Source organism: Egretta garzetta, unplaced genomic scaffold (genome assembly GCF_000687185.1).
Source record: "Egretta garzetta isolate BGI_Z169 unplaced genomic scaffold, ASM68718v1 scaffold360, whole genome shotgun sequence".
Lineage (NCBI taxonomy): Eukaryota > Metazoa > Chordata > Aves > Pelecaniformes > Ardeidae > Egretta > Egretta garzetta.
This window is the reverse complement of record NW_009258261.1, coordinates 577,875-603,042: the sequence shown is the minus strand read 5'-3', so window position 1 is coordinate 603,042 and position 25,168 is coordinate 577,875. Positions and strand designations below refer to the sequence as shown.

General features: G+C 41.0%; 1 protein-coding gene across 1 annotated transcript in view; it reads right to left on the bottom strand.

Moving 5' to 3' along the window:
• RAB1A (RAB1A, member RAS oncogene family) overlaps nt 1-6,383 on the bottom strand; it is a 21,288-nt gene extending 14,905 nt beyond the window's left edge. Inside the window, exon 1 of the mRNA XM_035895046.1 lies at nt 6,226-6,383. Coding sequence (XP_035750939.1) covers nt 6,226-6,383 — 158 coding nt within the window. The remainder of the gene's footprint in view (nt 1-6,225) is intronic.
• Nucleotides 6,384-25,168: the final 18,785 nt, after the last annotated feature.

Genomic DNA, 25,168 nt, shown 5'->3' with positions numbered 1-25,168 from the left:
GGCCGCGGGGTGCCGCGCCCGGGCCCGCCGCCCTCCCGCCCGGGATCCGTACCCCGCGTTGTGGCCCAGCCAGAGCCCCGTTCTTCCCGTCCGTTACATTTCCTCCGCTCCCGACCCCCGCCTGGGGTCTGCCGGCGCCTGGCGTCCCCCTACCGATCGCGTCTTAAACTGTTCCCCGAAGGCCTCTGGCCAGGGGGTCGGTTGGGAGGGAGGCGCCAGGCAGGCCCGCACGGGAGAGGGGCACCAACGCCTCACCTCCAAAATGAGGACAGGCCCGGGGCCGCGGGAGTCGGGGCGGGAGACGCCAACCCGCTCGGCTGCCGGTTCTGCCATTTACCTTGGCGTCGGGTGCGGGGTGAAAATGGAGGCATTGTAATAAACAGCGGAGCAACAGGGGCGGCTGGCAGCGCGACGGCGTCTGCAGCGGAACGGGGCGGCGGTAGGAGTTAAGACAGCTTTTCTCCGCACGCATTAATAAGTAACAATCCCTTTTGGCGCTGCCATCGCATCTTTTACCAAAAGCATTTTACAAGAATTAATTAGTCACATTTCATAACATTCTCTGGGCACAGTAAATATTAATCTACGCGCATTTTACTGCTGGGAAACGGGCAGGGAGAGAGATTGCCACGCGCACGGGATCTCGGAACAAACGTAACGGCTGGAAGTGAATTCAGACTACAGGAGCCTCGTCTTCTGGTCAATCACTCAAAGCAAATTCTTACTGAATATCAAGTTGTATCACTGGCATTTTTAGTTGTTTACGCTTTTGGATTTATTCCTAACAAAGTCCTAGCCTTTTCAACACCACCAGAAAGAGCGCATCGCTGCAACGCTGTACGTCACCCTAGGCTCGTACACTGAGCACTGCTAAACCTTACAACTCCTTGTAATCAGCTCGGGAATTTCAATCCCCGCTGAACACATATTATCTGGCGTTATTTCATGACAAAGGGCATAGTATAATACATCGACCAAAGTTTATCTTCCAACTGGCCCAAAGGACAGGAGGAACAATCCGCAAAGGCACCACGAGAGCACGGAAATACTGCATGCAGGGAAGTGTGTGTAGGACTTGGTCTTCCTATGGCAAGGTGGGAAGTGTTACTGCAGCCACCTAGACCTTAATCTATTCACGTGCTGACTTCCACCAAGCGGCACGTCACCAGCCATGTAGGTACAGCAAGGGATGGCTGAAATCACCGACAGGAGCGGGAGTCTTTCCATTGGACAGCAACAGAGCAGAACTGAATCCCGCGAGGAACTGAAATTGCACGGTCTTGTCCTTTTTTCTGCCCACAATAAGGTCATGAAAAGTCACTCGCGCTCCACGCATCTTCATGGTTTTATGTTTAATTCGTTAAAAAAAGTCAATAGACTCTGCTGACTATAATTGAAAATATCAAGCATTGGTTACAAAAGGGTTTGGGTTTCCTTTGCTTTCTTGCATTGCTTGTTAGGTAACGTAATCCACAGATAAATCTACCACATAAATTACTGTACATACTGCTTTCTGTGCTGGCCATCGTTGAAGATTGCGCTTCCTTTTCCCTATTACTTTGCGTATTTGTGAAACAATGCCCGTTTTGTTTGATGTTTGCCATCAGAAATCCAGCAAATCCTTTGAAAGTCTCTCTCCTCACTCATACAGCACGACTCAAGACGCTCTGTGGAAGGTGACCAGATGTGCAGGAATATCCCAGGTGACAAATTTCGTTTAGCAGACAGCACGTCATTCTCTGCTGAATACAAAAAATGTTTTTGCAGGGGCATTTTTAACATTTGTGCTTTTACTTTTCTCTTCCCCAGTGAAGCAAAAAGCTCCAACCATCCCAATTCCTTATTCTGTTGTAAGGAACAACGCTTGCAGGCCATGGTAAATAGGGCTCTGCCACATACGGTGCTGCGTAAATGTATCCAGCAAAGTCGGAGCAGACATGGGGACACAGCAACACCAGCACTAACTATGAAAGCTGCAAATTAGATTTACTTCTGAAGTAGGGCACAGGTTAATAAGAGTGTGGGATGCTGTTTTGTCTCAAAGAAATAATAGCTTCTGTGTCTGAGAAGAGCATATTTAATCTGTACGACTGAACCGGCAGCATGGCAGGCGTAGCAACCCATGGCTCCCGGCTGGGTGTAAGAGCAGTGCGAAAAGTGGGTCTACTTCAGCTTGGTAGGGAGGTGTAGGGAGGGCTTTCTGCTGCCCGTGTTGCAGGCTGAGGTCATCTGTTGCTGTGATGTCATCTGCAGCAGAGTGTCTGCATCTGTACTTGGTTTAACTGGATGAACAGGCTCAGGACCCCTGCCTGGTTTCTAGCTGGGATCGGAATGATGATTTGTCACCCATGTATCACATTCTGTCCTGTTCCTCCTCCTCCCTTAAGTGGGTATTCACAGTTTGTCTTGAACACCATGAACCACTGGACGGTCAGAAAGGCCCTGCTTGTCTCCCGCTAATAGGGGCATAATGCAAGGAGCAATATCAGATGCCAGTTAGGGAAACATTATTCATATACCTGCAGGGCTGAATTCTGCCTGTGCCAATAGAGGCTGATTTTATCCTGTTAGTGAAATCAGCTGCAGAATTTCCTTTGGCTTGGGCTATAGCGCTCTACCAGAGCAGCCTAGGAAAAGCCGTGAGCACAGATTACCTTGAATTGTACTCGCCTTCCCCAGTCCTGCCCACCCCGGGCCAGTATTCTGACCTACTAACTCGTGTTTTTGAGGTTGAACTCTGCTGGTTCCTGGTTCCTGCTCCTGTCTCTCTCCTCCCTAGGCCACAGAAGGCATGTGCCAAAGGAGGCTCTGGGAAGTGAGGGGACAGGAGGACAAAGGATGGGAGGGAGGCAGAATACAAGCTGCGGTGGCTGCAGGCAGGTGTAAGAGGGCAGAGGGTGGAGGAAAACTGGCACAAATGATGGAGGAGGAATGTTACAGCTGCCTGAGCTCGGGTTTTGTGTTGCAGTACTGAGCCCACATGCCTGCTCTGCCGCAGGACTGTTGGCGGGACTGTGAGGGTATTGCCTGCGTGGACTGCAGCCTGCAGAAAGCAGTGAGCTGCATGGGATTCATCTACCTTCCTCTTCTGCCCTTATTTCATATGAAATGGTCAATATTTTTTAGCTATATAATCACACTACACAGTCACAGGGCAAAGGAAGGTTTCAGGTCTGTTCTCTACCACTCTACCATGGTTTTTACTCTGAAAATACCTTTCTTTCCCCTGTGTAACAGTTCTTGAACCAAAGGTAGGGGGAATCAGGCTTCTGACCCAGTACTGCCTCCCCATAAAGCTGTCACATTAGCACAGCAGTGTTCAGGTATCATTCGGCTCCTGCCAGTGTCCTTTTCCTTAGCCTATGTATAAAATCAGAAAAACCAATTTAGGTATTTATTTCCCTTCTTGTGTTCCTCTGCTCTTCCTTTCCCCTCCCACTTCTCAGTGTCCGATCCATGTAGTGGGAAGCTCACAGGCTAACAGATGCACAACAGCCATGCGGAGAAGGTCAGGTACCAGGAATGCACAACAGTGAGCTGAGACATTGCAACTGACTCTTCTGATACCGAGAGTGCTGGGGAGCAAACACTGATTTTAGCTTATCGATAGCAGCATGTCTCTCTCATATTGCTCACAGTCCTCCCATGCATTTAATCTCTCTGCAGGACTTGTCAGCTACCAGTATTTTTCTGACAATATAACCAGTCCATTTCTGATGTGCTGGCAGCACACCTAAAGTGGTGTTAGAAAACTCTTCTCCTTATTAGTTCTTGATTTAGGAAGTAAAGGGCAAAGGAGAAGTAAGTTGCTGATGGACCTGTGGCACCACTAGGAGGGACAAATGAACCCATACTCAGGTTTAATCTGATGTCAGAAAGACAGAAGCAGAGAGGAAAACGGTATTCTGGAGCTGTTTAAAAGAGCTGGTCAGCTAACACACATTTCTTCTTACAGGAGGGAGGTAACCAGGTGGTGTAATGGATCTTACCGGTCTGTAAATCACCGGGAAACAGCTGATGTATGGCTCTACCTCTTGTTTTTGCATCATACGGCCTATGCTTTCACATCCTACAGTGAGGGTCCAGAAAGACATTGCGTTGCTGGAATATGTCCAGAGAAGAGCAACAAAGCTGGTGAAGGATCTGGAGCACAAGTCTTATGAGGAGCGGCTGAGGAACTTGGGGTTGTTTAGTCTGGAAAAGGGAGGCTGAGGGGAGATCTTATGGCCCTCTACAACTGCCTGAAAGGAGGCTGTAGCGAGGGGGGTGTTGGTCTCTTTCTCCCAGGTAATGGGCGATAGGACAAGAGGAAATAGCCTCAAGTTGTGCCAGGGGAGGTTTGGATTGGACATTAGGAAAAATTCCTTCACGGAAAAGGTTGTCAAGCATTGGAACGGGCTGCCCAGGGAAGTGGTCAAGTCACCGTCCGTGGAGGTATTTAAAAGATGGGTAGATGAGGTGCTTAGGGACATGGTTTAGTGGTGAGATGGCAGTGCTAGGTTAACAGTTGGACTTATGAACAGTTAACAGATGATCTTAAAGGTCTTTTCCAACCTAAACGATCCTATGATTCTATGAGGGGAATGGAGCCAGAGGTTTCACGTTGGTTCCAATCACAGGCAGAAGCCAAGCAGATACAGGCAGGGTGAAGTGTCAACAGCACTTGGTGGATGTGAAGGAATAATAGGATGCTTGGAGAGCAGATGTCCAACGCTGGTGAGCTAAATCTCTTTTGGGAAACTCCTAGGAGGAGATCTAGCACCTTGTTCTGGCTCCTTTCTTCAGAATCCAGGCCCAGTTTATTTCAGTACTGTTGTGAGCACGTGGAGTTTTTGTGGCAACTGTCACCCAAATTTGAAGTAGAATATTATTTTGAGCAGGATGTGAAACACTGTAATAAGCTGGCTACCTATTAACTTTGATATCTTTCTTTACTTTTTACTTTACATGTCACCATGGTTCAGATCTGGATTTCCCAACCTTCTGCAAAACTGCCAATACCGCATTTTGTATTGCATGAGTAGCCATGGAGGAAGCAGAGGGGTTGGTAGTTGAGGCTTTTGTTACACAAGCCTAGTGGAAGCAGTGTAACACTGCAAGCTTAGGAGAGTAACTGAATGCATTTGCTAAAATCATAGAAAAAAAAAATAGTTTGGAAGAGACTCCAAGAGATGATCTAGTCAGTTCCTCTGCTTCAGTTCCATTTATTTCAATCCCAATAGTGATATTCTTGAAAACATCCAGAAATGGCAATTCCACTTGTTCCCACAGGCCATTTATGACAGCACCCACAAGAAAGGTAAAAAAAGCTCAATGGTAAAATGGTTCCAAGGATAAATTAAGCAGCTTAGGCTTTTAGTTAAGGTTGCTGGTGAATTCAGTGCACTTCATCTGTTTTATCCTGGGGATCTTTTAAATTTTCAGTGCCACAAGAGATAAAGAAGACAGAGCTCAAGCTAATATGCTGAGCTTCTGTGGCTCTATGCCAGTTGAGGTTCCGGCCTGCTTGTTGTTCTTATAATGGCAGCTCAGACTCTGGACCACAACTCTGCCACAGGAGATTGGACTCTGAGGGTTGCTGTCTCCTGAGCACCTGATGTCCTGCTTGCAGCACCCGTTCCCTTCTAGTAAATGAACCCTTTCTTATTGATGCAGACCTTGGTTGACTGCCGCATAGACATTGGGGCAGAGTACTGCTAGAAAGCACACCTGAAAAGGGCCCAGAAACATCAGGAAGTAAGAACACACTGGTTTGCTTACGTGGGGCTCATAGTACTCTCCACAGATGCTGCCAAGGGCTGTCTTCTACCTCTGACTCATATATTTTGCAACTCAGTGGAGATATCAGGGTAGTGCTCCATGGAATTTGGTCGCTCTGCTCTTTGCCTAAGTATCTATTTGCTTAAGAATTTGATTCATCATACCAGTTATCATCTAAGTGCTCTGGCATGTATTCATCCAGCTGGGCTGGCATCTCCCTGCTTGGCACAGGATGTTGTTTAATACTGACATTGATTTAATACTGAAGGTTGTTTTATTGGGTTTTGCAGGTGGTTTTGATGCCAGGGTTCTGGAAGGGAGTTTCACCCTGTTAAGCTGAAAAGCTTGTATTTTCTTATATATGTCTATGGCACCCAGAAGTGGCAAAACAATAAATTTCTAATGAAAAACAGCAAATCAAATCAGTGGCTATACTTTCTTTCATCGTTCCTTCTATTGCCTCACCTTTTTTCTTCAATACCAGCTTTTGTGCCATTATTCTCTCCTCTGACCTCTTCCTTTTTCAGAAACTTTCTTCTCAATTTTTCTTTGTTCACGATCCTCCTCTGTTTGCTCATCCTTTTTACACACCTGCCTTGCACAACATCTTCCATACTTTGCATGTTGCAGACTTATGGGGGCCTGCAACGTGATTCAATAACAGAATGCCCCCCTTGTTTCACAGCCTGACATCGATGATACCATTTTACACTTTCCATGATTCTACATTTTGAATTCCTTTCTCGCTGTTCTTTGTGCTTTTTCGTCTTCTTGCCCCTTGGCATTTTGTTCTCTCCCTACTCATCCCTTGTAAGCTCCAACTAACTTGGTTTGGGCTGTTCCTTAGTGGGCTTGTGAAACCTCTTGCATGTGCATGTACAATTTAGCTGTGTGTCAGAAGAGACTCTCAGCCCTCTACAGTGACATTTGGGTCTGCAATTGCATATTAGACTGTCTTTTGGAATTATCTGTTTTCAACGGTGGCTACAAATGCAGAGAGAAAGGAGAAGCCACCTCCCAGACTACCCAGGAACAAATGCATATCTTCAAGAGGAAAGGACAAGCAACTTCTGCCAAGCCCCATGGGCACTTTCCTCTCCCCACATGGGATTAATCTGGAGTCCTGCTAAGGACAGTTTGAGAAATACTGTTACAGCTCAAAGATGCAGCACTAACTAGACCCCCCAAACACAGCACATACTGATCTTTTCAGTGCTTGAGCCTCTGCAGCGTTCTAAGCACAAAAGTCTTTCTTACAACACTGTGTTTTTCTTGTCCATGATTCTTTTCAGTTTCCTGCTATATTTCATGCCTAAAAATGGCAACAGGCAATGAATCAGTCAATGAGGCCATTTAGTCTACCCAAAGCTCTAAATGAAACCTCTATTTGGTGCTGTGTCTTTCTGTAAACAGGTGCATTTCAACTCAAGAGTTTTACTTTGTTAAGTATTATGGGATTTGGGGAGATCTGAAAATAAGCTTACATAATTGGTTTAGCCTATCAGTGATGTTGATAACTGCATGCCTTCCTTGGCTGGCAGACTAAACTTTGAGTAGTCATACACTAAATTAAACTAACAAACAACAGAAAACCAGATGGGATTAATCTTTTATTATTGTTATTCAGCATGAATCCTTAAATGTAACAAAAGCTCAAGGAAAAAAGCTCAGGCTCTGGATCTGTTAAGAGAGTCAAACGCCTTCATCTTCATCCTAACACAGGACAGACAGAACTAACTGAGGCTAGCTTACAGGCCTGTCATCGGTAACCTTTACTTAAAATCCTTCACATGTCAGTTCAGGAGTAGGTATCATCCCTATTATTTCAGACAGAAGCTCATAATTTGTCTCATAGGAGGGTACACAGCTACAGTCCTGTGAGGAGGATGGTACAGATCAGTTTAATAAAGTCTTTGAAGAAACAAAGAACTGTCTTTGAACAGTGATATGCTGTGATTTTTGGTAGCAGATTTGGAAAAAATAAAATGAATAAAGGCTTCATTCTGCTTAAGACATTAATCAGTGAATTCAAGTGGTAAAACTCTGCATAGCAGTAAAGCCGTTATGAGAAGCAAGCATTCAATGGGTCCTTTAGTCCATGAACAGTAAGGAACCTAGCTTCTGCTTTACTGAAATAGGTACACCTATAGGCTTCAACAAATACGCAATACATCCTATTTTACACAACTTATCACCTGCAAATTTTGAAGACCCATCTGTGAGTGAAAATGAGTACAGACATGAACCCTTTACCTGGATTGTAGAAAGGCAGGATTAGGAAATTACACTCAAAATTCAGCTAAGTGTGGAAAATTTTCCATGCAATTCGAAGTTTTAATGACTGGGTGAATTTGTTCTCCTTCTCTTACTTTCTTGCTCTCTTCTTATTCCCTTGCTCTCTCTTTTCTTTTTGTTTTTTAAAATTTCTTTTTTTAAGATGTCTGCACTGACCCAGTACACCTATCCATACTATTTAGACACATAACCTAAATAAAGCAAGGAACTCTTAAATTCCATAGAGGTGTTTCGTTTTCAAGCTAAGAGGCAGCAACATTTAATTAGTAGCAGGCTAATCCTGCAATCATTATTCAGTGGCACCACTCAGCACAATGGAAGGGTGCTAAGTTGATTCTAAATGACATTGTGCAATGACTGACAAACTTGAAAAATGAACAAACATGAAAGCAAAGGTATTGAGATACAGGACATATTGCTGAAATGTGATGGAAAAGCATGATTCAAGACTAAAATATCCACAGCAGAAATTATTTTTTCTTTTTTGTCCTTGTTCATAAGGCACACCATGTTAAATTCCAAATTCTGTATTTAGATGCTTAATTTAATTTAATTTAGATGTAGACTGATTTCCAGGTATACCAAAACGTTTCTCCCAGATCTTAAAAGACTGCTTACCACTGTGGGTGAGGGATGACCAATCTGGCCTATTAGTCACCTATAGATTTTCTTGTGAGATGTATTCTTCCATGGCTGAGAGGGTTGTTGCACGAATTCATCAATGCAATCCTTTTCCCGAGACCAACCACAGTATGGATGAAGCAGCTCTGGTTTCTCCCTAAAAGCAAACAAAAGGAGAGAAAACAGATATATAATTTCAGGAGCCACTGAGAAATTAAAAAAAACTACTTACATTTCACTGGCTATTGTGGTGAAAAATAATTACAAAGAATGTTATTCAAGATAGGGTACTGAAATTACTTGCTCCTTTTACCTTAAGAAAAAAGAACTACTTAAAGATCAAGTAATTCATAGTTAAATGTAATAACTCCCTACACACTGCATGCATTGCCTATGTTCATGAACTAATGAGATTCTTTTTGTACTGTGAAAAAAAAAGGTCACATTTTGAATACATGAGATTAACTACTCAAATTCTGCTGTTATCTAACACAATATTGCCCCATGTAATATTCATTCCATAGCTGGGGTTTTATGTCCAAATAGAAAATCTGCTAAAATTCATGGTTCAAAAGACATAGTAATATCATATCTAAATCAAAAGCACCAAAAAGTGGGGTGGGGCAGGAAGCCACAGAGGCTTATTATGTGAGATAGCACTTGAAGAAAAAAAATAATCAGGACAACTACATTTGCTTTCCTATTTGGTATCCACAAGAGATCCCCATGGAAGAGGTATAGCACACATGGGAACAAGGGTGACAGCTTCTGCTGTGATGATTCTTCATTGCCTTTTGTTCATATTAAAACAGTTCAGAAAGCGCAATGGACAACTGTGCTTTCCATCAACACATAATTAACAATATCAGAGACCCCAGCCTCCCTCATTAATTCAAAACAGTCCACCTGATCTTTCCCAGAGTATACCCAACACTTGGAAAATTGAATGACCACCCCACTCAGAACAGCTATTTTGGGAGGCACACGGTTCTACAAAACTATGACACCTTACTCTCCCACAAATCCCACTTTGAGTAGTCATTCAAAATTGTGCAAAATAATCATCCACCCTATTTCAGTGGTTATATTTTATGCTCCATTGTCATAAACCTGAAAGATTACTGAGGAGGATGCAGCCTATCTAAAATTAAGAGGACAAGGGGAAACTGTGCAGTGGCACAGTTGTAATGTAATGTTGCAACCACGGTACATTACAACCACGGGAGCAGAGAAAGCTAACAACATCTGTAACCACTTTCTATTCATGGATACGACAAAACCTGTTACAGATCTTTCTTATAAAAGCTGAAGCGATGCATCTTCATTTTCTCTTTGTGGGCAGGCACTGTACGTGATAGCGAGAGCTACATAAAATGAACAATGGATACGGCATTTAGTCCAGCTATAGCTTTTTCAGTCCCAATAAACCCATTAAACTGAGCCAGAAGTGACTCATTCTTCTCAATGACATTGCTCCAAAGCAATTGACTGCAAAGAACCAAGATATTGGCCTACGATAGCAAGACAGAAGAGAGTGTTCCAAGAAAGTTCCAACTATACCTTTACGTTCATTGCAATTATGCAAAGTTCAAACACATTTCTTCTCCTACTCGCTGGACTATATCCTGGAGGATAGTCTGGCATGCATCCAATGAGACAGGCCCTGAAAGAAATATAATGGGATGCATGTAGTTTGTCTGATAAGAAATGGCTATTAAATGTTTAAGGCAGGGTTGATCTTAATATCCACCACTTGCTTAATAACTGAGATTGATAAAAGGGAATGACAGGATAAAAATGCTGCACTTTGCCCTTCACTGTATCTAGACATGTATGAAAGTCACCCAGTACTTTAGACTCCTTCCCACAGTCGAGCCAAAAGCTAAGTGTTCAAGGTAGAGCTGAACTGTAGGGAGTGAGTGATCCTCCATTTTTATAACAAGATTCCCGTTGGCCTTTCCATCCATTTAACTTAGGCTCCACACATATACAGACCATTTGGCAACAGTGTTCTTAACAATCCATTTACATTTTTAATTAGTTTATTGTGAAGCTTAATTGTTGTAGTTAACTTTTTTTTTTTTAAAGAAGCTATTGACATAAAAATGGAGACTGAACCAATATCACAACCAGTAAGTTTCATGTTCACTGAGAGAGTAATAATGGCTGATGCAACCTGCTTGTGCCTACCGACATAATCACATCCAGCTCAGGTAAAGAAGTTCCCTTTCATTACAGGGGCACTTGTATGGACACTGTACTACTTACAGAAATGCTAGTTTAGCAGCAGTTTGCCATCTAAAGCAAGTAAAAGTTGTCATATATAAAAACAAGAAACTATAATGCCTTGGTTTCACTTTTGTTTCATAGTTATAACACGGCAACTGTGAAGCTGCAATCTGAAAAGGCTCCATCTTGCTTCTGTATAGAAGTCTCTGTAGACAAGCTTGCAAAATAGGTCTCCCAGGAATACATTCTGATTAAGAAGGGAAGAAAAATTATATATAGATGGGCTATTCGTTTAGCCAGATGAGCACAAATATGCCACCTGAGAGAAATCTACACATTTTAACCAGCAATTTAAATATCAGAGATTTTAAAAGTATGGCTGTTCAACTCCAAACCAAAATCTTTACATTGTATCACAAGAAAAGTGAAGAAACAAAAAGGAGGCCTTTTGAACATGTGTAAATGAGTTGTATGAAGGGGAGTACGGACAAATTTTGTAGGGTGTTCAGGATCTTTTGGGGGACTTCAGTCTGCTTCCCTGGTAAGCTAAGTCCTGAAAAAAGTTGGTCTGAAAGGTCCATGTTCCCTCCACAGGCTAGAAAAGCAGAGAGCAAGTTTTACTCTTTTCAAAAGGTATTGAAGCAACTGCTTTAGTGCGTGCGGAAAGAGAGTGACTTACAGTTTCCTGGCGGGCTGCAATCACATGCCACCCCTCCAACACTACAGAAGGAGATCTCATGCTGAATGAACTTTAACTCATCTAGTTCAAGTTTGAGATAAATCCCCTTCCCCATGTAAAAAGCCACTCCTGTATCAACAGGAGTTGTCTATATCAACAGCTGGGGGAGAGAGCAGGGGAAAAGGGAACTTTCAGTGGTTTGATTTGATCTAATGCATATACAAAAACCCCTTTTGTTTTCTAAAGAATACTGTTCTACAATAAGATAGCAATGGATTGTAAATTACTGGATATAAAGAGAAAATTCTGATATATATTATACTGGCAATTTATGCTGCTTGCATGAAATAATACAAAATGCTTCCTTTTACTGATTTTTATACAGAATATTATCATATTCTGGCAGAACAAAGTATATCAGCTGAGAAACTATCTCACGGTGTGTGATGTCTAGTATCTCTGCCAGTATTAGCTTTATGGACCAAGTAATAATATTACATTACTAACTGCTGATTGCTATTTGTGTACCAGACTGTTCCAATACCATGGTGATGAGCATGCTGTTGGTGTCTGGAACAGATGGACAGAACACAAGAGATATTTGCCTTGATTTTAAGACAAATAGGATTACCTGTTTCATTAATAACACTACATGGTAACACAGACAAAACCACATGATTCTATCTCCATCTCCACTAACTGACAGCAAGAAAAAGACAGTGCACGCTAATAAAGACACACATTGGATACAACAAACAATTTAACCTAACTTTCAGGGAGAGCAAATCTTTGAATCACTTGTAAAGCCAATGCAGCTGCTTTATGCTGTTAAGACAGGAAACAAAATTTACCACTTCGCCGTCAGCAGCATAGCTCCTTTGCAGTTCTCTGCAAAGGTGATACTTCAGGCTGGAGATGAGGCAATTGTCTGCATCCTGCCCAACATCACTGATTCCCTGCCTGCTGATTTAAACACCCCTTACAAAGAAGTTGCAACAACTTTCCATCATTTCTGGAGAAGAGGACTGAAAGAACAATGAATGCCACTTCACCTCATCTTTTTGATATGACAAAGAAATAGGGAGAAAAGTACACTTCAATTCCACTATGTTGTTTCTTAAGCCCTACCACCAGATAGCCACTTTATTCTGCACTCTTATTCTTTCACAGAAATGAGGAAGAAAGACCAAGAGGCAAAAGAAGAGGGCAATGTTTTCACTGTAGGTTGTGCAGTTCTGTTTAGAATTAAGCCTGTGATATTGGGAAAAAATGATCTCAGGGCAATCTCATACACAATACAAGATATGATGCCATATACTATTGACAAACTGCTTGTGAATGACTGAAAAAGCAGTTATGTGGGGAAGAGAGCTCTGACACAGAGCAGTGGGACCATAACAATAACAACTCCTTTCCTATCTCAGTGAAAAGCCAAAAGAGGAAACTGGAATCTACTGCTTTCATATAAAAGCTGCCAATTTCCCACTGGTATCAGAAGCCAGTCATGTTTAGAAAGGAAATGACCTATTGCTGCATGGCAAAGCTAGCAGGTGCAGATGGCATGTGAACAACTTTCCCAATCACTGATCTGCCAAGGTCACAAAACAGAAAGTACAAATGGTTTTAAGGACAATCACTTGGTTCATGCCAGGTCATCCACAGATTCTGAAAGCACTTGATTCAATTTGGCATCCAAAAAGGTTTGAAATAAGGCCACCAATGTAGGTGAGGTGTCAGATCACTGCAGTGATACATTCCCCTCCCAACACACACAAACCAGATTCTATAAATTACAGATGTCAACAAACAGTAGCATACACTGAAGCACCACAATCATTCAAATTAACACAGTGGCAATGCCTTGTCTTTAAATTTAATAATCTGTTAACGGAGCCAGAAATTTTGTTCAAAAGTGTCTGCTTCCGCAGCACTGTCTGGCCTGCAAACAACTTCCCGATGTCAGACTGCAGCAAAGCTGTGTGAAAGGAGCTGCTACGCACCACTGCCAACGCTACAAAGGCGAGCACGGACTGTCTCACTGTGCGGCCGTGTAAAGCATGTCTCGGGATGAAAGGAGCAACAATCATGCAAAGCGCTGAAAGTCTTAGGAAGTGAGATTTAGCATGCAGCCTCTGCTGAACATGTCGGGCAAGGTCAGAATGGGGGAAGGCTGTTAACCGTGGTGTGTTGGCAGTAAGCATCAAATCCTCAGACTAAAATGAGAAAACTTTCTGTCATGCTTTCACTTTCCATTCCCCTTTTACTGGCAAATAACACCCATCTACATCTGTCCAAGGAATCATGGCATACCACTACAAACACAAAGAGATTTTGAGTAGGTCCCCATCCACGTCTGAAATACACAGCTTGAGAAAATAACAGGAAATAGCAGAGCAAAGGTGGTTTCCAAGAACCACAGAGCCAAACCAGCTCTTTGTTCTTAGTGGGTGAATTAAAAAATCTTCTCTGCTGCTCTGTGGAGGAGGGTGAAATATAGCAGAATTACTTATATTTCTGCAGAACTTTAAATTTGCAAATACTGACTGCATTTTCATTTGTTTCCAGTAACAAAAACAGGTTGGATAGGCTAGTTAGAATGGAATTAACTTGAAAGCTAAGCTTTCAATAGCTGCACATACAAGACAGTATCCCTTCCTTCTTCTGAGGAACCAGTTCCTCTATGCTGAAATGGGTATCAAAGATAGAGGGAACAAATAATTTTCTGAATTGCCTGTTTCTCTTTATTGACTATATGCTGAGAGAAGCTGTCTGGAATTTAGGATGTGATTCATTTTACTTTGTCAATTACTTCTGAGCTCTCTTCAATAAGAAAAGCAAAGCTGTGTACAATACCATCGTGGGATTCCATCTTTATTGTCTCAATAATTCAGTCTATTCATTTTCATGGGGAAAAAAACAGACTTTCCATGCTTTGGCACTAAATTTTTAGCCTGGGTTTAAAAGTTAAACTACATGCTTTTTGTTAACTTTAATATCCCCATATCTAGCAGAGGTACTGCTAAATGACTACCACAAATTGGTCTGGAACAAGGTCATGAGGGCATGAGACCAGAGAGCAAAAATCCCTATGTGAAAGGCTTTGCTAGCTCCAAGGAGAAAAAAAAATGGGGAGGAAGAAAGAAAAAGAAATTAAATGAAAGACTGTCCTGTTCATGAGCTGTAGCTTTCAGATTTTCTTAGATATTCACCAATGAAATCAGTGAAATATTCTTGAGCAACAGTTAATTTTTAAGCTGACAATATTCAAAATACTACCCAAGGAACACTGAAAGTTGTACTGGAAAACGTGATCTGAGATGCTGTGATTTACACTGAGCATGTTAAGAGAAGCCATGGCTGCTATGGGTATGGTCTATGCTCTTGGGCAGCAGGGTCACACTCTACATAGCCTTTGTGGTTAAATCTTGTTTTCTGTGATACAGATACTTCCAATATGTAGCATCAAAGGAAGACTATTCAGGCTAGGGCAAACATGTAGGGATACTTCTCATAAGTACTCTCCCAGTCTCCAGCTTCCATAACCATTTGTCCCTCCTGCAGCCATGAACACATACCCATGTCTGCTGGCAAGGTCACACAAAAAGACCTCTTCCACTCACAGAATCACAAGAACCATTTTGTTTGCATACTGCGCCAAGTACAAAGAGCACCTCAAACTACTCATTTAGATTCATGTAGTACATAAAAGTGTTGATATAAACAGAAAGAGGACACTTCATGATACCTAAAGGAGGCCTCAAATTGGAAGACAACTCTCGTTTACCATACGTTCCCAGCAAACTCATAGATGATACCCAAGGTTCAGTTCTAACCTACTGGCAAAGATTATGTTCAATGCAGGAAAATGGTCTAAGGAGCCTAAAAAACCACAACTACTACCTTTCTTGGCCCTGAAGCTGATTCAGATGTTGGCTAAGCTTACGCAAGCACAGATCCAAACAGTCAAGATACCTGTGCTAGTTTACAACAACCCCAGCACTGGTCAGGCAGGAGTCATTTGAACACACCAGTCACACCACCTGTATCAGAGTGTTGTGAAAGAGTCATTTGGCAGGTTTGACACCACCCTGAATTCCCTGAAGAGGGGAATCCTGATCTGCCTCAGTATTGTTCAATATTATAAACTGCAACTGTTGAAAGCAGAGCTTATACCCTACAAGCTGACTGCTTATTAGAATTACAAAAGTAAGGCTTGGAAGGCAGGAATTGAATGCAGAAGTTTACTATCTCATAGAGTAATATATGAAATGATACAAAAGTGGGGAATACAAATTAACGTCCTCAGATTTAAAAAAACTTATCCCTGGATAAGAGCTGTGTTGTTTGACAACACATCCTAGGGTCTAGTCTACATATAGTTCTTGTAGAAGCATTACTACTTTCTAGAAGCATAAGTTATAGTTTGTTTAACTGAAATATTAGTCTGTTACCAGCCCTACTGGCCAATATATTCTTACTGAGAATTTCATTGAGGCAAAGAAGTCTTTTTATTGCACCTATCTACACGGATTCTCACATCCTAGTTATCTCACCAGATATTCTGTACTTGGTGGGAAAACTTTTGCACCTGGATAAGCACCTAGATAAAGCATTTTGCTTTGTGCAGTCAAGACGTATTTTTTTTCATGCAATGACAATAATCTACATGAAACTGACTATTTTCTTACTAAGTCTGATAGAAGGTATACATTACTTTGCCTAGAATAAATTTAGCTGGTGTTAGCAAACATGAGGTAGCTTATTCAAACCCACGCCTGGAGCTTAATGAAGTTTTCAGAGACAGAGGGGAAAAAGATACAGCTGTTTATTCAGAACAGTTCTGATAGTTACCTCTTTCATTTTCCATTTAAGCATTTTTTTTTTCCTAGGACAAAAGCATAGCCTGCCACTACCACATATTTCAGCTAAATGCTCTTAAATAGTCAAAGAAGGGTTATTTTTCAAGTCAAAAAAAAGTATTAGCAAAACAATGGAGTTCTGACCTACTGGGATGAAGATTTGATAAAAATGTTGATAAGAACTACAGAAAATTGTTCTGGTTCACAAAGTGTGCCTATTAAAATTGATCTAGATATACGTTCAGGTAGACTGTTTTATACACCTGTTACTGGATTTTGTTTTCTCATTCATACCCACTGCAGCTCCCACCTAGAAATATATATATTACTTTGGAATGACTAACAGGTTAAGCAAAATTAATCATAATCAGTGACTCCTGCCTAACAAATAGTTAAAAAAATGTAATCTACATATAGATTTTGACCAACACCTGGAATACTAACTATAAATATTTTCACCCAATAAATAACCAAGTTCCAAATAAATGCCAACAAACCCACCACAAGAGTACAATGTTGTAAACCTGTATCCCAGCTCTCTATGAAACAGCTTCAAGGGCTGCGACGTGAAAGCAGATTTTAGTGCTGCTTCCATTTACCCTTTCTGTGCCCTGATTTCAGATGCTCTTGCCAGTGCTGGAAATCACCAAATCTGGAGGAAGTGTCTTCTCTAACTGTTCCTATTTCCTAAGGAAAAAAGGCCTTTGTCATCATATTTTGTGTGTGCCTATTCTGCTATCTTCACTTCCTCTTTGAGTAACTTTTGAAACCAGTGTCTGCTGTTCAACTAAATTTGAAAGGGAATTGTAGGTTTCAAGACACAAAGTTGTCACAAGTTTAGTGGAAGTAGGCAGCCAGCTAGGAAGAAGAGAAGATCTAAATGGTGCGTGCCTCCAACCATGGAAAAGGATGTGGCAAAAGCCCCATTCTTATCAAACATCAGACAATCCACCTAGGACAGACACAAACACCATCCAGGCCAGGGGAAAAACTTGCATGAGACACAAATCCATTGGAAGCCAGGCTTCACTGATTCCATTGCTCATGGACCTACTTGCTCATTTCTCTTAGACTTTCCTACCACATGGAGAGCTAGGGTTCCCTAAATATCTGCCCATGCCATTCACAGTCCAAGTTATGTTTCAACTACGTCTTCTTCTTAAAAACTCAAATGTATATTTAATGAGGACTTTTATCCACACTCAGAATAGACCTCCTTAGTGCCCCAAACCACTAACCAGTTCTTCAAATGCCTTGTTTTCACCCACCTACAATTTTTCTCAGTGTAAGAAACCATTTTCACATGTGGCCTTAATTAAAACATGATTCTGCTCACTGGCATTAGTTTGTAAAATTGTATGAGTCAGTCTTTTTCTTTCTGTTTGTTGAGCTTAGATATCCAAGTCCCCAAACAGTATTCATTTATCTCCTCTGCAGGCAGAAGTCTTGCCCGTGATGCCATATGCTTGTGCATTATCAACAGGGCTTCAGGTTATGTACAGATGATTTCTTCTGCATCAAGCAATGCCAGTGGATAGGATCAACAACCACACAAGTTCCTCACCACTCTTCAGATGTGCTAACAGAAGAGTTTATGAGAGTACTGCTAACTCAGGTGAGGCAAAGTCATCTCCCATATCCCAGACCAGGATTTTAAACTGCTTAAAACAATTTACCTAATTGTGCTTAATGTGAATTAGGGAGAACTCACAAAGCCTGCTCTCTGACAGGTCAGTATGTAACAGCTAGAAGGACTCATGTGGCTGTGGATGGAAAATCTCTCCTCTACACATCTGGATCTGGAACAAAACATCTGTCCATGTTCTAAACCAGCCAAAGGCTGCAGCTATTGTTGTCCTAAGAAAGCCAAGAAATAGAGTCTTTAGGACTCAAAAAACCACCTATATAAAAAAAGGAAACTATATTTCTCCAGCAACACAGACATTATAAGGCCCAAATTTATTGCAGTTTTTCATAGAGCAAAATACCTTTTGGCACATTCTCCAATCCCAGAACCATGACTGTGAAGGAGTGAAAATGAAACTAATACACAGAACAACTCTTAAGACTCAGCTTTCAACCTAAGAATACTGATCAGCTGTATGAAGCAAATTTTGCACATTCTTTCACAGTTTGTGGCCTTATATGAAAAACAAACACAAAGAGGCAGGTGCTCATCCTGGCCCCAAATAAATAAAAAATTGCACCATTTTGATATTTGAAACTTAGCATGTATCTTCTAAATGAGCAAATACCTTGATCTGTTGCAGACACTCAGAAATGGTATGTGTTTTATACCTCTTCAGCATCAAGTACATTACATTCCACCTTCAGAAGGATACAAGAATGTTTAAAGACTGTTATCTGAAAGAGCGCCATGACAACCATACCCAGGTACCCCTTCTGTACATAAGATGCACAACCTCATATTCACTACAAAGGAGAGGCATGTGTTCACATTGTGATAGCTATCATCTCACTGCAGAACTTCCATATACCCAAAGTACAAATACTGTAGGCCTGTGCCTTCTCTTCGCTAGTGTCCACTGAAGCAAGAGGTATCCCCACATAAATAAATTCTCAGCAATGCAACTAGTGAAGACTGGCGTCTTGAACATCTCTGCCTTGAAGGAGAGCTTGAATGAATTTTCAGTTGTTTAATAAGAAACAAGTTCACACTGCAAGCTTTCCCTTACTAGAAGGCAGTAGTAGGATCTCTTTCCTTCTCCCAGCCATCCATTTTCATGAAAGTGCTAGGAAGCTAGAAGACTGGAGTCCTCTGTCTCTCTTCCATACGAAGTGAAATGGCCAAGGGGGTTCCATGTTATTAGTGCTGAATGTTGGGATAGACGGAGAATGATCACATAAGCCTTATTTCTTTAAGGAATCAGGCTCAAAGAATCATCTCCCACCCTCTTTTTGCACTAAAAAGACAGCTATTAACTCACTGATCTGTCTCCCACAGACAAAGGAGGTGAAGAAACAAAGCAAGTAAGCGATGATGTTAACTGAGGAATAAATTACTCTTTGGTAGTCAGATAGAAGAAAAGCCTCTGAGGAAATTTAATCACCGCACCCTGCTAGTTATTACAGGACTGTGTGGAAGCCATGGCTCGGCGACTGCTTACGCAAATTTAGGAAAATGTTTGTTTAATAAGAAGATTAAACAAAAGCTTTCATGACAATGTCTGCTGTGTGTAACAGGACTAGACTGTTACAGAAAACCTGATATTGCATTCAGACCCATCCAAGTAGACTACTGTCTATGTGTCTGTGTGGTGCAGACAGCTTTGTGCATGCGCAGGTTAACTGAAGGATTCAAGCCACAGGGGAAAATGACTGTATTTTCTGTCTACAGGCTGTGACAAAAAACAAGCTTAGAAAATGAGTTCTGTTATGGATCAAGGCTTACATGCATGTATACTTTCTAGGTAGAGCAGGGTTGCAACTTTATTTGAAGGATTTGTTGCTTTGCAAACTTAAAGGAAGACTTCTTATGTACATCTGAATGAAAAAAATTATAAATTGAGATTTGGTCCAAAATATATATTTTTGAAATGTGCGGCTGTAGGAAAAACCAATCAATAGATACACAAAAATTACAATAAAATTTACAAGTAAAATTCCTACTATGAATACCCAGTGGAAATAATCAATGCTGTAGAACCCTCTTGGTTACATTTTGAGTGTCACAGTGAATGGTACTGTTCACATTCTTCAAAAAGATTAGAAATGGGATGTTGCATGGAGCTACTGTGATTCATTTAATCTTTTTTTGTCTTTTTTCCAACTAAGCATTTTCACAGGGGAAAAACAATGATGTCATCAAGTTCCCCTCTCTGCTGAGACTGGGTAATTGCAAGGTTTTGTGCTGATTTGTTGATTAGAAAATTTCAACCAGTGATATTATTAATGAAAGTAGGTTCTCTTGCCATTACTTTGCGGTAGTTCGTGACAGAGATAGAATTACCTCATGACCTGCTTGTAGACCACAGCCAGGGGATGAAGTATCACCCAACCTTCCAGGATACTTAAAAGGAGCACTAGAATTAGACACACCTCTTATTTGAACAAAATGATGCAATATTTTATTGGGAGTTATTCTTGTTTGCAACATGATTTTACTAGTTAGAAGAAACAAACCCAGATGAGAATGAGACATTAAATTCTGCCTCTCCACTGTGCTGCAGTCTTTCCCTCTACAACTATTGATCCAAATATTAAAAAATTTAGGAAAACTCATACAAACCCACATTAAAATTATTAAATAACTTAGCTGCATTTTAATTATCAGGCACAAAGGACAATGCTAGTTATTGCCATCTTCAATATCTAAGCTGCTTGTCATTACAATGTTTAAGAAAAAAAGGCTCAGATCCTGCGTTATTTGTGTCCAGCTCTGATTCCAGTCCGGATCTGAGCTTAACTAAGCAGAGACAGCGGTGAGTTGCTACTCAAGACTGCCACCTCCTGTCTTAAATCCCTAGTCACTCACTGGCTGATTACTTACACTCATGAGGGTGCTTCTCCTAATACTCCCTTTGCTTGTAAAGCTAATTCTATGTAGAAATGGTGTTTCTTCAAAAATAATCAGACACAATATTTAAATAAGTTACAGGAAGTAGAGCAACCAAGCAATATGTTGTATTCGTCTTACGAACAGTTATATTTCCATGGATATCCAAAGCTATTAGACCCAATGAAAATTCTAAAAAGATATTATTTCTTTCTCAAGCAGCACTATGCTGTGTCTCACTATTCTGTGTTTCAACAGACAGTCCTATCCATTTTATTATGCACATTAATCAATTGCCAGTTAAAAATACATTACTGACATCTGAAATGTGCTACTGCCTTTATAAACTGTTGATTAAAGGGAGAAAATTAAAGGGAGAAAGGTTGCATTTTTCCCCAATGATTAATACTAATTTTAAGTACAAGTGGCATCAAAACAGCAAAAATTGAGAAATTAGAGGACAGTCTCATGCTTTGCACACTTCAGATGCCTGACATTTCTTTGCTTTTAATCAATTAGGAGACAACCTCACAGTCTTTTATTCACATCTGAGACTTTCTCTTCATGAGAGAGGGGGTTGGACTAGATGACCTCTAGGGGTCCCTTCCAACCCAAAACATTCTATGATTCTATGATTCTATGAGTATGGCTACTGGAATTAAAGTAAATGCACACTCCTATGTTATTACCTAGCTTGACACCTCAATATCCTCCTTGTAAAGAAGCATAAAAGTTTGCACACAAAAGTTTTGACTACGCCCAATCTTCACCTGCAATTTACAAAAAACCCCACCACCTTTATTTCCTTTCCTTTTCTTTCTCTTTTGCCTTATTTAATTTGAAATACAGAGCAAATAATCTCCGCAAAATTGCTAATTGAAAGTCTCAGATATTTTTCAGCATAACAAGAGTAGAGAGGTTTTCCTTACTTTAAGCTAGTGGTCCATCCACTTATTCAAGCTACTTGATGGGACACCATCCAGAGGGACCTGGACAAGCGTGAAAAGTGGGCCCATATGAACCTCATGAGGTTCAACAAGGCGAAATGGAGGGTCCTGCACCTGGGTTGCGGCAACCCCCGGTATCAGTACAGGCTGGGGGATGAAGGGATTGAGAGCAGACCTGTTGAGAAGGACTTGGGGGTACTGGTGGATGAAAAGCTGGATATGAGCCAGCAATGTGCGCTGGCAGCCCAAAAGACCAACCATACCCCGGGCTGCATCAAAAGCAGCATGGCCAGCAGGTTGAGGCAGGTGATTCTGCCCCTCTGCTCTGCTCTGGTGAGACCCCACCTGCAGTACTGCGTCCAGCTCTGGAGCCCTCAGCACAGGAAAGACACGGACCTGTTGGAGCAGGTCCAGAGGAGGCCACAAAAATTATCAGGGCGCTGAAGCACCTCTCCTATGAGTAAAGGCTGAGAGAGTTGGGGTTATTCAGCCTGGAGAAGAGAAGGCTCCAACAAGACCTTATTGCTGCCTTTCAGTACTTAAAGGGGGCTTATGAGAAAGATGGGGACTTTTTTAGGAGGACCTGTTGTGATAGGACAAGGGGTAATGATTTTAAACTAGAAGAGGGTAGATTTGGACTAGATAGAAGGAATTTTTTTTTTTATGATGAGGGTGGTAAAACACTGGAATGGGTTGCCCAGAGAGGTGGTAGATGGCCCATCCTTGGAAACATTCAAGGTCAGGCTGGATGGGACTCTGAGCAACCTGTTCCAGTTAAAGGTGTCCCTGCTCACTGCAGGGGCGTTGGACTAGATGACCTCTAGAGGTCCCTTCCAAGCCAAACTATTCTATGATTGATTTTATGATTTACTCTCCCCTGCCATCATCCTCACGTGGAGCTAGACTCCACAGAGTCCTGCATACATCCTAAAAAACACACTGGATTTTGAATCACTTATTTCTGCAGGATGTCGTCTCTACAAAACTATACAAGTTGTTCAGTACAACTTAATGCACAACAATGGGGTGCTGACAATAACTTTGGATCACAAATTCAATACCCTTATTGTCACATATACATGTATGCAAATGCAAGCTAGCTCAATTACCAGTGAATTCCCTTTGTTCGGGTCATACTTTATCACAAAGTCATTATTGCAAGTAAATACAGAGTAGTTAAATAATACACATAAATTACTGCTACGTCAGGTGTCACGTTCTCTGGAACTTTTTTCTTTTCTAAGTATTCCTATTAAAAACTAAATAATAAGCTTTTCTTAAAATCCAATAGCATGTAACAATATTTTCTTTCTAAACAACAGCATTCTATCATTGTGTTTTTACTGCAACCAAACGTACACCCTTGTAAAAGTATTCTGTGAAAACTGAATTTGAAAATGCAGAAAAAAGATGAAGAATGGTTAAAAAAAAGCCATTAATCAATTTGTTAAAAGTAGCATTCAGTCATATGGGGCTTAACTTCACAGCCATCAAGAATGAACTGATTTGAAACCTCATTCTTTGAAAATTTGAGGTGCAAATAGACTTCAGCTATCAGAATTATACCACCAGCAAATTATGTCAAACTACTATTTTGCGTATGCTGTGGATGAGTTTTGAAAACTGCATTTATTTTTTAAAAAGTCAGTATTCAAGCTCACAGTATTAAAAAACCAGTGTTGTGGTTAATGCACAGGACTGGGTATCAGATGATTTAGATTCTAGTCTTGGCTCTGTCTCAGACTTCCCCTATGAGATAATCACTTACAATTATCTTTTCAGAGGTGGCATCTAATTTTGGATAACCCAGCTTTGTCTGCCAGACTTAAATATCTGGAAGCCAATTTTTAGAAAGTGGTTTCATTGACTTCAGCTGGTATAAAAAGAACTCAAAATCTCTGCAAATCAGACTCGCGAAATTCTGAACTTCCATTGGTTGTCATTTATATCTCTGCAAAGCATCCCTAAAGTGTTACCAGTGACATAAGTGGAGAATTCAGATTTATTAATACTTTGCATCCACTGCACATGCCTAAACAACTACAAAACATTTAGGGCAATGAAGAGCAGGGTCCAGAGCAACCAGGGGCTTGCTATAAGTGAGGTGTCCAATGTCCAGTTCACCTCATCTGCACATTTAAGTGCTTCAGCTTATGTCATCAGAAATTATAAGTGTTTCAGATAAGAAGCCATAGCTGAAAAGGCATATTTTCTTTACCATAAAACTATTTGTAGCCCCTAATTTTCAGGGAAATCAACAGAAGAAGAGATCTGCAGGGTGACAAAGCATCATCACATATGCAATGATAAAAATTCATTATGATTTGCAATGTCTGAACTCTATAAGATAACTTTGTTTGAAGCTGTGTGTTAAAATTTTTGAATGGCAGATGATAAGAAACACACTAAAGATGCTATATGGAATTGAATTTGAGTTGAATTTAATAAACATAGTGACCTTTACAATGTGTTCTTATGTTTGTCTGGAAACGAGTGAACAAAAATAATAGTTCATACTCTGTAAATCTGTGGCACTAAAGAGGAATAAACATTTTGCCTACCTCATGAAGAAACGTTACTGAAAAAAAACCCCAACAGTAGAAGCCTGTCCTCAATATATTTTAATTATACTGCCAAATACCTCACTTGAGAATCCTAGTGTGACCTATACTGGATCATACCATCTGTGTGAAGATGTTTTGCAATTATGCCAGTACTTCCAGCTCAGATGACTCAGAATGGGTGGTGCTTACAGGGAGGAGAATCCAGACCCTTTTGTCCTTCACAGAAATCCAGGCCTGCTGGGGACTGTCGTCCAACACAGTTCAACACCAGAGCTGTCTTTTCTTAGCAGGAAACTTAACCTGCATAAGCTACCATGACCACACTGCTTCTGGCACCTGAGTGAGGTCAGTTTTGATAATCAGGAAAGTTAGATATTTGAGATTTGGTAAAGGTCAGAGTCCCTTAGTGCTAATGAGGTAGTCATACAATGTTGGAGGTGTGTCTGTTGAGGGCTTATCTGCTCTTTAAACTGTGATCTATTTAGAAGTATTCAGACTTCCTGAATGTTTTTAACTTAGTATATCCACTGTTTCATAAATCCAGCAAATTATACCCAGTGTTTGGTCAATTCTAAGGGACGCTTTCTGTGAATATTTCTAATAATCTATTTTTGGTAAAGAAATAATTCTGAGACAAAGGTAAAATGCCTCAGTAAGACACAAAACAGATTAATGAAGAGAAAAGATTGATACTAATA